This window comes from Aspergillus fischeri, genomic scaffold (assembly GCF_000149645.3).
Source record: "Aspergillus fischeri NRRL 181 1099437636251 genomic scaffold, whole genome shotgun sequence".
NCBI classification, from domain to species: Eukaryota; Fungi; Ascomycota; class Eurotiomycetes; order Eurotiales; family Aspergillaceae; genus Aspergillus; species Aspergillus fischeri.
The window spans coordinates 36,457-51,173 of NW_001509769.1; the positions used below are offsets into that span (position 1 = coordinate 36,457).

The 14,717-nt window shown below is 45.0% G+C and overlaps 4 protein-coding genes across 4 annotated transcripts, besides 2 other annotated features; 3 read left to right on the forward strand and 1 right to left on the reverse strand.

Annotated features, from left to right (window-relative positions):
- Positions 1-1,183: 1,183 nt before the first annotated feature.
- On the forward strand, positions 1,184-1,525 carry NFIA_024030 (uncharacterized protein; the record flags this gene model as incomplete). The annotated part of the gene is made up of 2 exons (XM_001263920.1): positions 1,184-1,360; positions 1,412-1,525. The coding sequence occupies 2 exons, from the start codon at positions 1,184-1,186 to the stop codon at positions 1,523-1,525; spliced, it is 291 nt and encodes a 96-aa protein (XP_001263921.1).
- Positions 1,526-2,035: 510 nt separating this feature from the next.
- NFIA_024040 (uncharacterized protein) lies at positions 2,036-4,089 on the reverse strand (the record flags this gene model as incomplete). The annotated part of the gene is made up of 4 exons (XM_001263921.1): positions 2,036-2,656; positions 2,714-3,248; positions 3,298-3,615; positions 3,695-4,089. 4 exons carry the CDS (start codon positions 4,087-4,089, stop codon positions 2,036-2,038), a joined length of 1,869 nt encoding a protein of 622 aa, XP_001263922.1.
- Positions 4,090-5,821: 1,732 nt separating this feature from the next.
- On the forward strand, positions 5,822-6,796 carry NFIA_024050 (uncharacterized protein; the record flags this gene model as incomplete). The annotated part of the gene is made up of 2 exons (XM_001263922.1): positions 5,822-6,076; positions 6,536-6,796. 2 exons carry the CDS (start codon positions 5,822-5,824, stop codon positions 6,794-6,796), a joined length of 516 nt encoding a protein of 171 aa, XP_001263923.1.
- A 1,240-nt stretch (positions 6,797-8,036) lies between these two features.
- Positions 8,037-10,166, forward strand: NFIA_024060 (DUF4246 domain-containing protein; the record flags this gene model as incomplete). Its single annotated transcript, XM_001263923.1, has 1 exon — positions 8,037-10,166. One exon carries the CDS (start codon positions 8,037-8,039, stop codon positions 10,164-10,166), a length of 2,130 nt encoding a protein of 709 aa, XP_001263924.1.
- A 545-nt stretch (positions 10,167-10,711) lies between these two features.
- Positions 10,712-11,665: a mobile genetic element.
- A 2,132-nt stretch (positions 11,666-13,797) lies between these two features.
- Positions 13,798-14,717: part of a mobile genetic element that runs on past the window's edge.

Genomic DNA, 14,717 nt, shown 5'->3' on the forward strand with positions numbered 1-14,717 from the left:
GAGAGCAGTACTTGCCGCCGCACGCCGCAAAATACTGGCCCACTAGCAACACCTGCTCGCGTTGTCCCCAAGCTAAAATGGCACCCAATTCCACTGTATCATCGTCCTCGCTTTTCAAATCGCCTCTTGACCGGCTGGTCAACTTGCGCGACAGGGTAGCATAGCGTGAATGGAGGGTGTGTTAAGCGGTAGAGGCAAGCTTAGCGAGATGTTGTTAGAAGTAGTTGAGTACAAGTCCAATTGCAATTGGGATACTCGACGGCCAATAGAGAAGGCCCGACGATGTATTCACAACAAATTGTCAAAGGTAATATAAACGGGATAAAAAAATGAGTTATTTGTCTCTAAAACTCCGAATTTACCTAATTTGCCGGTATGTAGCGCTTTTGCGTGGGGGCCATTTTCATTCACATGCCCGCAAAGGGTGGAACGGCTCCGCTGGCAAATGCGCCGACGGCCCTATCTGGCCAGCGCCAGATCCCTTCAGTGGGGAACTTGAGAAGGTACGGCAGATCTCAACACCACCGTCCGAGCTTACATGTGGTTCGAACGGGGGACAACTCTGGCGGTTTCGCGCGCCACTCACACTGGTGCCCCGGGGCATGCTGGGCGTTGGTGGCATGGCCGGCTCGGCTGCTACGTCTCTCTATTCCTCTCAAATACTCCGTAGATCGTCCGAGCGATCCCTTGCAGGATATGGTGCAATAATAACAGAGGGAAATCCGGGCGGGCATGTCTTTTGTGTAGTACATAGTAATGTGGGTAGAAGCCCGTAATGACAGGCGACAAAGAGAGAGTAGGGACCCGTTATCATGGCAATATTCTTTGACCCGATGTTACAGCATTCGACTAGATAGGGAAGCAATGGATGCATTAGGACTATTGCATGACATTTAGCTAGTGAGACATTGAATTTTCTAAATCCCTCATAACGAAGTGGTAAGACGAGCGAGCAGAAAAGACAAACATGATAGGTTCGGCTCAAAGACATTAATGTCTAATGATGCTACCATAGGAGAAACTAATGGATCCATGGGGCCTATATAACCGGAGATGCACAGCTGAGTCAAAGGCAGTAGAGTATAAAGCTGACTGGATCGCCTTGAGTTACCGTTGTGATCTCGTCCGCATCATCTTCTACTCTCCGACCATTATCCTCTGCCCAAATCTCCAAGCCCTAAAGATGAAAAGCATGCAAGCTCTCTTTCTGGCAGCCCTTCTTGCCGCTGCGGATGCAGTCCCTCTTGCCAAGCACGCCCGCGATCTGCCTCCTGATGCGTATGTGCCTAACGCTTCCCAGATGGCATCTGGCCAGGGGAGCGCGCAGTTCGATGGTACCTATGTTACGACTCCTTCGGATGTGAGTTCAAATCTTCGGCTTCTAGACGATGTCACTGACCGCTTCTTAAAGGGCCTCCACCAGAAGCGTGAAAAAGAACTTAAGCACGAGCCTATTCACACGAACCCTAACGATGGTCTTATCATCATCGATGATGGTCACCTGGACGACTATAAGACAGAGTAGCTTTGACAGTGCAATGAGAGTCACGGTGCTCTTAAGAAGAAGTGCGGGCTAACATTGTCCTTTGCCGGGAAATAGGCATACCATTCTGGTCTCAGTCGAGTGTTGTGTTAATGTATCTATAGGTGAACCATAGCTAGTGCTGAGAACAGCCTTTAACCTAAACCACCCCTTTTCCCTTTCTTCCTGACCCTATGGCCATGTGACCGCCTGAATGCTGCTTTTACTGTTTCGTGTTGTTGAATCGCACATGAAATTCTCAGATTACCAGTGAATGGGCACACAGTGACTGTGTTGGGATATATACCTACCTCCAAATCCTGAGAAAATCCACGCGAATATTGTCCCATGACATCTTTGCCTGGACATTAAACCTGCTACCTCCTCCCGTGTCATTGACTATCATAAATAGATTACCTATTAGCTAATTCGTATAATATAATCTTACTCAGTGCATAAGGATTTATCCTGCCTTGAACTGATATCTATGCATCCATAGTCACATAGCAGACATCACGACCGCTTCGTGCATGGTCCAGGTTCTCCACTCCCTGATCTCTTTCTTTTTCTTACCTGTAGTGGATTGTTATTGTTATCAATCGCTTCTGCTTCGCCCCAAAGGCGCTTGAGGTCAGCTATTGCTTCATCGTCTTTCCCGTGGATCTCGCGGTAGTGCTCTAGCATCTCTTCCTTGGACAGAATGGGATATCCTGGAGTGCCCGGTGGACCACAGTCTTCGAATAAGCATCTAATCACAGAAGGCCATTGATCACTCAGAGCCGAAAGGTCTCTTTGGTAGGCTTCGTAGAAGTGGAACGAAACTCTTTCAAGTAACTTGCCCCGAATTTCCTCCGAGAGACGGTTGGCCCAGTCTGGAAGTTGTAGGCAAGCCGCGGGTATGCAAAGATACTCTTTCCCATCTCGCATGACTCTGTGTGTTCTGAGCTTTGAGACCACAAAATCAACATCATTGGCATAAGATCTCCTGCCGAATTCATGCCATTGTTTCAGACGTTGGATGACGGAATTTCGGAAATCGGTTGCTCCCCAGAGGTGTATCTGATCAACTAGCGACAGGAGTTCCCAGGCTTTCTGTATAGTCACCACACGACCGCTCCAGATTCTCTGGAAAACCTATGATCCCAAGGTCAGGTAAACTCGCCACTAAAGCTAATTCTTGGTCAGACTCACATAAACGGACTCACTGAATCCTTCATGTCCGGCATACTCCCTTTCCTGCCGCGGTCGTTTGTAGCCAACCAGGATATGCCAGTGGGCTCCAAATGAGGTAAAGACGAAGACTTGGTTGTTGCTGCGGCTCTTTGTTGATTGATATACTCTATTCTTTTCTCCAACCTTCCCTGGCTGCCGCGCAAGACTATCTAGCATATCGAGATATACAGCTCCTGCTGAACATCCCTGCTGACGTGCTTCTCGAGCATCGCCACCCCATCCCTTAGCCTCATAGACTGCGAAAGGGAATGCAAGATCTGCGTAGCCCCAGCGTGGATCAGAAATAAGGCCGCAATGTCGATGAAGTAGGAGTGCTTCAAGGCGGTCATGGTCCAAATCCCATTCTGCTAAAATGTTTTGGTAGTCTTTCGGTTTGAAGGTTGCAAGCCCGAATGTTGCATCTGGGATTCTCTTGATGAGCTTAGGCTCACCCACCAATAAACATGACACAGGGTCTCTCTTCAGTTTAACGGTGTTGTATTCATGCTTATCTCTGGGCTCGTTAGATCAGATGCTGAGGCTGCAGCAATAGGGAAACTGACACGGCCAGAACTGGGTCATTCTTCATCTGACCGAAAACATCCGTCCAGGCGTCGGCTTCCCATGCATATTCGCTCTTCTTCCATCTTTCATTGTTGAGAACATGCTTGAGGAAAGTTTCTGCTCTCGAGCGGCGACTGGACTCACTGAAATGATTCCAATCGATGCCACCAAGTGACGGTAGCCAGAGATCGTGATCGGACGTAACCCACCCCGGAGAATAAAAATGGCGGTAGTAAATACCTCGGGCGTTCAATCCCCAATCGGCACCAAACTGCTCAATCATCCTGGGGGTTGCGATATTGTTGGGCGTGAGGTAGCTTTGTGGAGTTAGTGTCGGAATAATACCAAGGTTCGACTACTTGATCGCAACTTGGATAGGTAGGGGCTACATACTACTGAGCACCAGTATAGTATTTTTCTAAGGCTGATTCGATCTCATCGTCTGTCCAGCCTTCCGTCCGCGTCATATCAACTGATCGCCACATCGTAACGAACATTTGGATTTCCATCTCGCCGAGCCTCTTCTCTGCTGCGAGTTCCCTGGCGATTCTGAGTGACCGCTCTCGTTCCGCTTTGAAGGAAGCTCGGAATTCGTCCATGGTGACCCCTACTACAGGCCTTTTGTCGGGTGACTTGACCCTTAACTCATTTTTTAGGCCGCGTGGGTCTCGCATCCACGGCCCATCCCTCGGATGGGGCGAGATCCTGGGCGTGTTCGGCTCGTTTAGAGTCTTGTCTCTTAAACGAAGGATAGGCGTGGTCTGTTCTCGGGTGTCCTCTTTGTTTGACATGATCAATCAATATTAAAAAAGGGGTGGCACGACAGATAAGGGTGGTGGGTTTTGCGCTGTTTAGCTCTTGGTGTTCTGTGGATGGAATAGGTTTCGAGGAGAACTGCTGAATTAATTATATGTAGATCTTAGGCTACTTATATCGTAGTGGTAGTGAGCACCTGCGCTATAGCGTTGTAGCCTAGCAATTTTCTTCTTCACCCCTGGCGTCAGTGTATGACCGGCGGAATCAGCCTTGTGAAGTTGAGAGACTAGTACTGCGCCGGTGCAGCTAAAATAAATATAGCACCCAGATTTAGTCTAGTAGAATAGGTGGACTGCACTCCACCTGATGTTAATAGTAGTCGTCGGCACTGTCTAGGGTAGTACTGGATTGTATTGGATTCAAGTTTTCTCTTTCAAACGCTCAATGCATTCGATAGCCGCCGGCAAGCTGCACAAGCTGGCCCCTTCCGGGCATCTGCTTGCTAAACAGAGATCTGATGGTGGCTCAGATTACGCGATGACATCCACCGCTATTTTTAAAAGAAACTAAGCTTAGCTTTGACACTCCCGGCGTTTGTGGTTGTGTTTAGTCTCATGTGGCTTGTGCTCCGAACTCCTTGTGGATCTCCTCTCGCGCTTTGACCGAACGCTATATGGTTACAGACTTCACAGCCACCCATACTAGTAGACGTGCATAAGTTGCCATTCCAACGAAGAGATTCTAGTCAGTCTCTGTACTATATCTTCTACTGCAAGAGGCATTTTTATCTTTGAATAGTAATATGGACAGAGCTAGTCAGTGGATACTATTCAGGTCCAGACATTTCAGGTCCGCTTCAACAGAGGGGTGAAAACAAGGCGGAAAGTACAGAATCAATGAAGCAAACTAGAGGAAAGAAAAGAATAATGATGCAAGTACTGCGGTTCGCCGGTGTGTTATCAACCCAACTAGGTACTAACGAAAGTAGCAGATAATTGGGTGGGTGCTACGCCCTTGCGACTCGCTTCTTTACTAGAGCGAGCAAATCGAGCTAGTCGCGCGACTAAGATGAATGCCCAATAGACAGGGGGGAAATCTTTACCCACTAAGAGCATGAACTTGACCGATTCGACCCTCATTGGTATGATTGCTAACGATTTGGCTCATGTCAGTCAGCAATTTGATATGGTGACTAGTTCCAGCCACTGAGAAGTAAGATAGATGATGCTTCAAGAAGACATTCGCGTCCTTTCGCTAGAAAGGCGTGGAATAGAGCAAAGGATTCAGGACGATATAAATAGAGACTGTATGTCCATTATCCAGGTTCCTTGAAGGTTCATGACAATCTCAAGCAGTAACAGCATTCCAGACCCAGAAACCCCAGATATCAAGATATCTTCTTACTTCTATTATCATGCGTCTTCCGCTCTCGACCATCTTTTTGCTTGTGGCTGCCGAAACCATAGCGGCAGCGCCATTTCAGCCCGCTGTTCCAAAGGGTGAGAGAGTCTTGCAAGCCTGTTGAATAAATGATGAATTGGGCAGCTCGTTAATTAAAACGTAGAATACGCAGCACTGTCTGAGGCCTCTGCTTCTCAGTCTCTTGTCAAGCATTATCAAAGCTTGGAAAATGGGCTGCAATTCTATTCTGCTCTCGCATATGACTACACTACGGTCCAATCCGTTACACTTTCAGAAGCCAACGATGGACAGGTGCCTCTGATTGGCCTTGTATATTCTGCTGGTCTGGATGCTGAGAGAGCTATTATGGCTACGGCTGGGACAAATGAAGGTACATTTGCAACAGGGTCCCTCTCGGTCGGGGGCGTGAACTTCTGGTGGACGATCAACGCCGGCCGGTATTGGAATGGTAATGGTCTGCTTCATCATGTTGGTACCGATGTTCTTGCGACGATGATGGCGGACGCAATCCAGACCATGGCAGTGGAGAATAATTCAGGACTGTCTTGGACACTCCACAACACCGATCCGGACGGCGAGAATAGTTATATGGGCAAAATTGTATTGGGCTGCTACTGAGATGGCGTCTCCATTGGCTAGAATCTTGCAGAGTTGCAAAAATTATCTCTAGCAGATTTGAGATTATTCGTGGCCAGTTGAAACCTCTTTGTGTATCATTTGTTTGAATAGGGCAAGCGATACTGGGTACCGTGATATTAGGGTACTATCGAAGTTTAATACTGGTGCGTCACTGGACAATGGAGAAGAATACTTTGACTCAATGGGAGCGACACTGTGCATCCCGTGGGTGATATCCTGTGGAACCGTCAACTTAGGTCGCTGTACCCCTGTTGGCATTTTCGACACATTTCTTGGATCTGTTAGAAGTTCACCAATATTCCTGGATTTTTTAGACTTGTTAGTTTGTACTACTCAACCCTACTCTGGTTGCTTTCAAATGAATTGTGGCATGATTGATTCTATTGTTGCTTGGAGAATGCCACTTCGTTGAATTGACAGGCTGAGAATCGAGTCACCGCAGATGGGGAAGAACCTATCCGTTTGGTTCATGTCAATACTGGCCCCTGCAAGGAGCCCAAGGTCTTTGGGGTCAGCATCGGTTTGACGAGGCTTTTCGCACCACTCCTCAACAAAGCCGACGGCGGCGATTACATCAAAACCATGGGCATTAATGTCGTGAGGGTCAACTGGTTGATTGCGCGTACCATGGTACTGTACTTAACAAAACCCACACGGTGGGGTCTGATCATGAAGCCATAGCACTGACAATGGCAAGAAGCCAAAATGCCGCTGACGAAGATAATACCATTTCTGAGGAGTGGTTCGTTTTTGTCTTTGGTCTCCCCAGTACGCTGTTGACGCGGACGAGAAGTATATGAGATAGGTATATGTTAGTACGTAGTATTGAGAATTAGAGAATGCTTGAAATGAGATCGCACCTTGGCAGACTAAAGCGTCGGATTTCTCATCCTTGACTCTCCTGCCAGAAAACTCAGGCATAAGAGTGGAATTGCATTAGACCTGACTTTCTTCGCTTACAGTTCGATCCCCATCATGGAGATAGTCCCGTACGGGATGCTCCGGACGTACGGAGTAAGCCGTCGAGATTCCTCCAATGTGGGACTTCATTTGTCAAGTCTGGTACCTTGCATTGTCTAATTTCGGAAATATTGTAGTGCGATAAGGAGCATATTTTCGCACAGCTTGCCGGAAATTATGTACTAGCATCACTCTTAGCCTCTCGATATCACTGCTCTCACATGCGACTTCGGAGCGTAGGTTGATAGCGCCGGTCATACCTCCATTTTGATCACTAGCGAAAATATAGAAATCGCTCTATTCTTCCGCAAGTTCAGACATGGAAACGTGTGAATCACAACATTGGTACTAGTAGTGGTAGTATATAGAAGCTAGACGACCTAGTCACTAACGGTCTTGTCTTGGATTACATCCGAGACCGTGAGTTTCCATCCCGGGCCAATGGGGGACTTATCGGCTGATCGCGTAAATTGCGTTGGTTTAGGGGAGCAATCGAGACCCTGAACTATGTTGAAGCCATCGCACTAAAGTAAGACATTCATTAAATACTGGATCCGTCCAAGAACTAGAGAAGCTTTCCGAGTCTCCTTGGTATTGCTTGGTTAGATATTGACGCCCATTGAAATTAACGTACCTTTACAATACCGGTACCGATACGCTCGTTTACTTGAATAATACGGTTAATACCTACCTGGGCCACCTGTCTTATTTAGCACTGTTCTCACTCGAAGCCTGTTTTCATTGTCCCTGGTTTGCCTTCGAAAACCCAACCGTCAGGCCCAGCACAAGTAGTAGTTCTTTGATCCCTACTCTGTAACATTTGCTGTTGTCTACTCCTGCTCTTCAAGAGTTGAGACAAATGACAACGCCATTTTCTCGAATTGCATTGTCGCAGCAGGGACGCGCAACTGCCTTGAGGCGCTGCTTCTCCCGGCCTATGACCAGCCTCTCTTGGCGCAGGATGCATTTTGAACTCAGCAACCGTAGCGACGGCCCGCTACGTGTCCCTGGGATAAATGGAATTCCTTTGGAATATGAGCTACCCGTCGGTCAGCGTTTCGCATATGGGGTGGCCGACTGGCGGCGGGATCCGCGGTTGACAAAGCCTGAAATGTCGATGCTTCATTTCATGGAGTATGTCACGGAACAGCCTGGCTGGGAAGATTCTATCGAATCGGATGTGCCAATAAGGGAACAATGGCAGCAAAAGGCCTTTTCCACGTTCGATCTCACTCCAAGGGCGTGGGAATGGTGTCTGGCCGAGCTAAAAGATAAAGCCCAGGAGTCCAAGAGGACGGGTTACGTTATTATCAAAGACGGCGACTCACCTGTTGCCAAATCAGACACATTAGTGCCATCTAGTCTGCTGCAAAAATTACGACAGCGATTGCAACCACTGCTTGACGACCGGACACCTTCATTTGGTGAATCGGGCAAATCCAGTCCGCTACGCCATCTGGTCGATCCATCATTATATCCCTTGGTATACGAAAGGACTCAGGTCCTTGTTGATGGCGGACGACACTGGCTTGATCCTGCCGGGCCCTCGCCTCAAACCAGCGTTCGAAAACTTCCTCGCCCGACGATACCCCCTGAGGATTCATTTGATTTTCTCACACCAAAAACTGACTATGAAAACCCATATGGCCATAGAGACGATGAGCGAGGAGAAACAAAAGTATCGTTCTTCTCTGACAAGTTTCAGTGGCTTCCTTGCGAAGTGGAATTCCCGGACGGACCTAGGCGCCCGAGGATTAGTTCTTACATCAATAACCTTCCTTGGACCCAGAATGGAGCATACGAAGCGCTTGAAGAACTTCTTGCTCAAGTGATTCCGCTCTGGAATGAGGCATTGGTTATCGGAAACCAAGGAAGAAAGCCAATGCGGATTCGTACATATGATATACCCCAGCGTCACAAAGAGGAAGCAATTCAGAAGCGGAATGATCTGTTCGAGTTGTACCGCTCTCGAAGATCAGCCTTCACCGACCAACAGTGGAGTGAGCTCTGTGCTAAAGTCAAGTCTTACCTTGCCCTCCCCGAATACGACAACCTGAAGGGCCTTCGTGTGAACAACATGCCAGACGAATTTCCCCCCGATATTCTCGGCAGCTTGACGGATGAACAGTGGAATTCGCCCAAAACTCTGCTAAAAGCTGTGGAGGAGAAGTTTCGCCGTAGGAATATCTTTGAACTTCCCGAGCCAGGCATTAGTTTCACATACGAGGAATGGAAGCGAGGAAAAAACACCAGTCGGCCGGTGATGCATCGTGTGAACGTCTCTGAGCCTAACCAGCCTTTTGACCCAATTCCTGACCATGAGTACTACAGCGTCAACTTGTCAGGTATTGGGGATGGGCTTCAGGTCATTTTCAAAGTGTCTAGCGTTGATGTGACACCAGAGAGACCTTCCTACGAGGGAGTCTCCGACTTCCAAGTAGCCGGTATGTTGAACGAGCGGATTGTGGCGACTGCTCTGTGCTACTATGATGTTGAGAACATCGGAGGGGCCCGGATCTCCTTTCAACAAGAGGCCCGCATGAATGAATACGAGTTCAATTTGTTTCATCCGAACAAGATCGAGCTGGCTTGGGATATCCCACACTGGGACTACTTTGCGAGACCACCTCCATCTCCGCAAGCCCTTCAGGATCTAGGTTCCATTGCCACTACCAGCAATGGCCGGTTACTCGCCTGGCCCAACACCTTACGTTACAAGGCCGAACCATTCTCGCTCCTTGATTCTTCGAGACCAGGCCACCTTCGGTATATTACGATTCACCTAGTTGATCCTCACTACCGAATCTGCTCCACCAGGAACGTTCCGCCTCAGCAGCATGACTGGTGGCCCAAGGCAAGGGAGATGTCCAATAATCTTCATGGAGCACCACTGCCGGAGGTCATGGATACGCTACGTCTGCAGACGCAAGTCTTGCCCATGACTGCACAGGAATCTCTTGAGGTTCGCAAGGAAATAGATTTGGAGAGAGAAAAAGCCATGGAGAAGTTGCGTAGTGGCGGTGGCACAGGGGACTACACGTTTCAAGATTTTCTAGTGGTCGCAACTGACGGCTTTTCTCCAAAATATTAGACCAACAAGTTTTACAGGCTGTTGTGGATGCCTCTCTCCTCATAAATCTTGGCATGGCTCCAAAGAAGTAACACTGGATCAAAATTTAGTGATGCTGGTGAATTGTTACCCAGAGCTACCTCGCCTGTCTACAGCACTATCCAACCATTCGAGTTGTACTGGGCGAATGTGATGCTCAGGAGCTCTCTCGTAAACTTTGACTAGCTATCACGAAGACTGATGGACACAAAACCAGGCTCAAGAACCAGTTAAGCAGCTCGTGGAACACAGCAAAGGAACGTCTCGCTCCGCTGCTTATATGCACCAAGTATTATAACCCTCCTACCCTGTCAAGCAGTCCTGCATCCCTCACTGCGACAGCTGGGGTCAGCGCCACTCCCTCCTCTTCATCTGACACTTCGCTGCTCGCCTTCAGCAAATGCGTGAGACCCAAGAATTTTTGCTTAATCCATTGTATCAATTTGTATACTAGCTATTACCTATTTTAATATATCTATCTATAGTTAAATCTATAATTCTAGGTTAAAATACTATAGTATTAATATAGTTATAAAGTATTACTTTAGCTCTTTAAATACTTATAATACTTCTTATATTAGTATAAATTATATAATTTTATTATCTTTCTTTATCAGCTCTAATAGGGGTGTAGTAATCTATAAGTATTTCTTAATAAATCTATAATAAAAGTTTATAAATCCTAGGAAGACTTATATCTCCCTTATATTATATAGTATTAGCTATTCCTTAATAATTTTAACTTATTTAGGTTCTATGTATACTCTATAGATTCTAATTATAAAGCCTAGGAAGTCTACCTCTTCTATATAGAAAGTATATTTACTAAGCTTAGTATATAACTTAGCCTTCTATAGTTACTATAAAACTACTTATATATATCTTTTATACTCCTCCTTACTCTAGGAGTAGATTAATATATTATCTAGGTAGATAATATAGTATATATTAAGTAGATTACTTAGTATACTATTAATATAAGCCTAGAAAGTTACTAATATATTAACTAGTCTAAAAGGTATTACCTAGTATTTATAGTACCTATATTATATTTAGAATATAGTCTTCTACTTATTACCTAGTTTAATCTAGATATAATAGTATATATTATATAGGTCTAGCTATATAAAGATCTTTACTCCTAATAGCCTATCTAGCATCTTACTAATTAAGGGTAGTAGGTAGTAATTCTTAATAATAATAATATTTAGGCCCTAATAGTTAATATATAATTATAGGCTACTATCTTTCTTTAGTATAAAGAGGATAGGTGCTTCTATAAAGCTCTTAGATTATTATATCTACCCTTTCTCTAGTGCTTTTTTAATATATATCTTTAAGACCTTTAGCTCTATAGTAGAAAGGTTATAGATTAGCCTAAATAGGGGTTACTTCCCTAGCTCTAGCTTAATAGTATAGTTATACTTTATATTAGGTATAAGTATATTAGCTTCCTTATCTAAGAAGATATCTATAAACTTATAATACTATTCTAGAAGTACTAATTTACTTACTAATAAGATAAAGAGTAAGAGTACTTCTCAATCTACTATCTCTTATAGATAGATAATAAATATTATATTACCTACAAGAATGCCCTCTATATATTTATTAAGTAATATAATTTCTATCTTTAGTATATTAGCTAGATCTTTATTAGCCTAATATTCCTATATATATTATATAAAATTAATTATTAGATTTACTACTACTAGCTATAGCCATCCTAAGATAAAATTATATTCTAGTATATCTACTATATAGAATTCTATTTTAATACTCTAGGCTATTCCCTATACATCTATTACTATAATATAGAGATGATATCTCCTATATAACATCACCTTCTAGCTATTAATTACCTTAATCTAGTAAGATATACCTATTACTTATAGTAGCAGGTTCTTCTTTACCTAGTATTAGCTAATAAAGTTTTCCTATACTCCTATATCTAGGAGTAAGTTAATATTCTTCCTAACTATATCTTTAGTAGGTTTATCTATAGCTATCTTTATATTAAGTATTAAGAATATAATATCTATAGTTCCCTTACTTAGGCCTAGTACTACTACTATATATATTACTAGACTATCTAGTTTTTTAATTCTATATTATACTTTATATACTTTAGGTATTTAGCCACTATATAGCCCTTACTACTATAGTTATAGTACTTAATAGTACTCTTACCCTCTCTAGGGTTATACTCTTTTTAGTTATAAAAGCTATACTTCTTTAAATCTAGGCCTCTACCTCTTCCTTAGTATCTACTATAAGTAGGTATATCTACTCTTTAGGGTATATAGCTCTTATATTTATTATATTTAGTTAGTTCTCTTTTAATAGCTATAGCTTTATTTATATAGCTAGTATAAGAGATATCTTCTATAATCTAGTAGATTAAGATCTTACTTTAGATATTAAGGTATAGCTTTATCTAAAGCTATACTTTTTACTACTTATTAGTATAGCTAATACTAAGCTAGGATTCCTATTACTCTAGGTATACTATAAAGTTAGCTACTATCTATGCTTCTAGCTGCCTAGCATCTATATACTTCTATAATATATAGCATACTAGTATCTTTAGGTTATTTATTTATTTTAGTAGGAATTAGGTAAGTTACTCCTATGTCTACTTTATAGGTAATAATTTCTAGTATCTTATCTATTAGCTAAGTATTTTATTTAGGGTTGTTATTTTCGCGGGTTGGGCCGGGTTCTCCCATCTTTCGAACCCAACCCGCCGGGTTCGGGTTCGGGATTTCTAGGGCCCGAACCCAGCCCAGAACCCAGCGGGTTCAGCCACCCAGAACCCGCTGGGTTTTATTCTGCCAAGGTGGTTATTCTCCGCCTACTTAATCTAGTTAGTATGGGCTGGGTTGGGCCCATGAACCCACCAAGTAATATTCAATGCGTAAAACCATACTAATATTGTAATAAAGATAATGAACATTTCAACATATAACTATAGAATCATTATAATATTAAGGCTAAACTTCGAGTATAATCATCGTGCAGGCAATGTAATATTCAGAATCTAACTCAGGTTAGAATTCTGCATTGATTTTACGAAGGTGACCTTATTTGCTATGATTGTATTTGAATTTCGAACTTATAGTGATTAGTGAATATTGAATATATATTTCTCGAACACTTGGAAGTCAAAGTCTTGAATAAAGAACACACTATGATCCACAACACACGCAACACATTCACTTCTATTCAAATTAAGTTATCAATAAGCTGTAGTTATAGAACAATAGGCAAGCATACTTATATAATAATATCTTATGATTCTCTATACTCAAATCAAACTCTCCTTCTTATTTATTTTTACATATGTACAGACACCCCCTACTTCATCTTTTTCTTAGGTTACGATTGATTTTGGTTCATTTACTCAAATCTAACTTAAGTTAGATTTGGTATTTCATACTGTCTACAGAGTTCCTTGACTTCTTCTAACTACATCTCTGCAATCTAACCCGGGTTAGATTTCGCAATGGGCAAGTCAAAGAAGAAAGACCTCGATACCCCCACATCAGTGGTTGATGACCAAATCTCCAATCAGATTCGAAATGCATTGCTTGGCACTATCATTATTGATGTTCGCCTGTACACCGCAGTGCTATGGCCGCAGATCGCGTACGCGTGCTCAACCTGGTATATCCGGGGGGGCTTCGGCTTTAAAGGTGCCGAAACAGCAGTCCGCAAGGCAATGGAATCAATCCAGCATCAGGCCCTGTACCGCATCGCCGGTGCCTTTCGCACAACAGCCCGCGCGGCCCTGGAGGTCTGCCTTGACGTGCCGCCGGCGATGCTGAATCTCGCCCGTACGGCGGAGGAGGCGTGTGCTCGGCTGATGACATCACCATTGCGCCGCGAATTGCATGCCATACGCTCATTAGGCCGCAGGCCGGCGGGCTCGCGGTATGCGGACCCTGATAGGGACCCCCTGACTTCCCCGCTGGAGCGCCTGGAGCGTCGGCTTCGGGGCCAGCTCGGTGTCTCTCCTACCGATATCGAAACGATCGAGCCGTTTGTGGTCAGCCCCTGGTGGCAGCCGCCTGACATCGCGATTGCAGAAACCCGGGAGCAGGCCCTAGGGGAGCACCGCAAGGTGCTCGCCGGGGTCTGCGGCCCAAGCACAATCATCGCCTACACAGACGGGAGCGGGACCGACAAAGGGGTCGGCGCGGCGGTGGTATCGCCGCTGGGGAGCCGGGCGTGCCGGCTCGGCTCGCTGGACTCACATACAGTTTACGCAGCGGAGCTTTGCGGCGTGGAGATGGCCCTACATCTAACTGCGCGCGCGGAGAGCCCTGTCACCCAATTTCTGAACCCCCAGAGGGAGCGCCAGATCACCATCTTCACGGACAACCAAGCCGCCATACGGGCCAGCGCGGAGCCAAAGGGCTCCTCCGGGCAGTTCTACATCAGGCAGATCGTCAGGCTACTGGATCACCTGCGCGCTGACGGGTGGCGGGTGCGGCTGCAGTGGCTCCCCGGGCATGAGGGGGTCTACGGCAA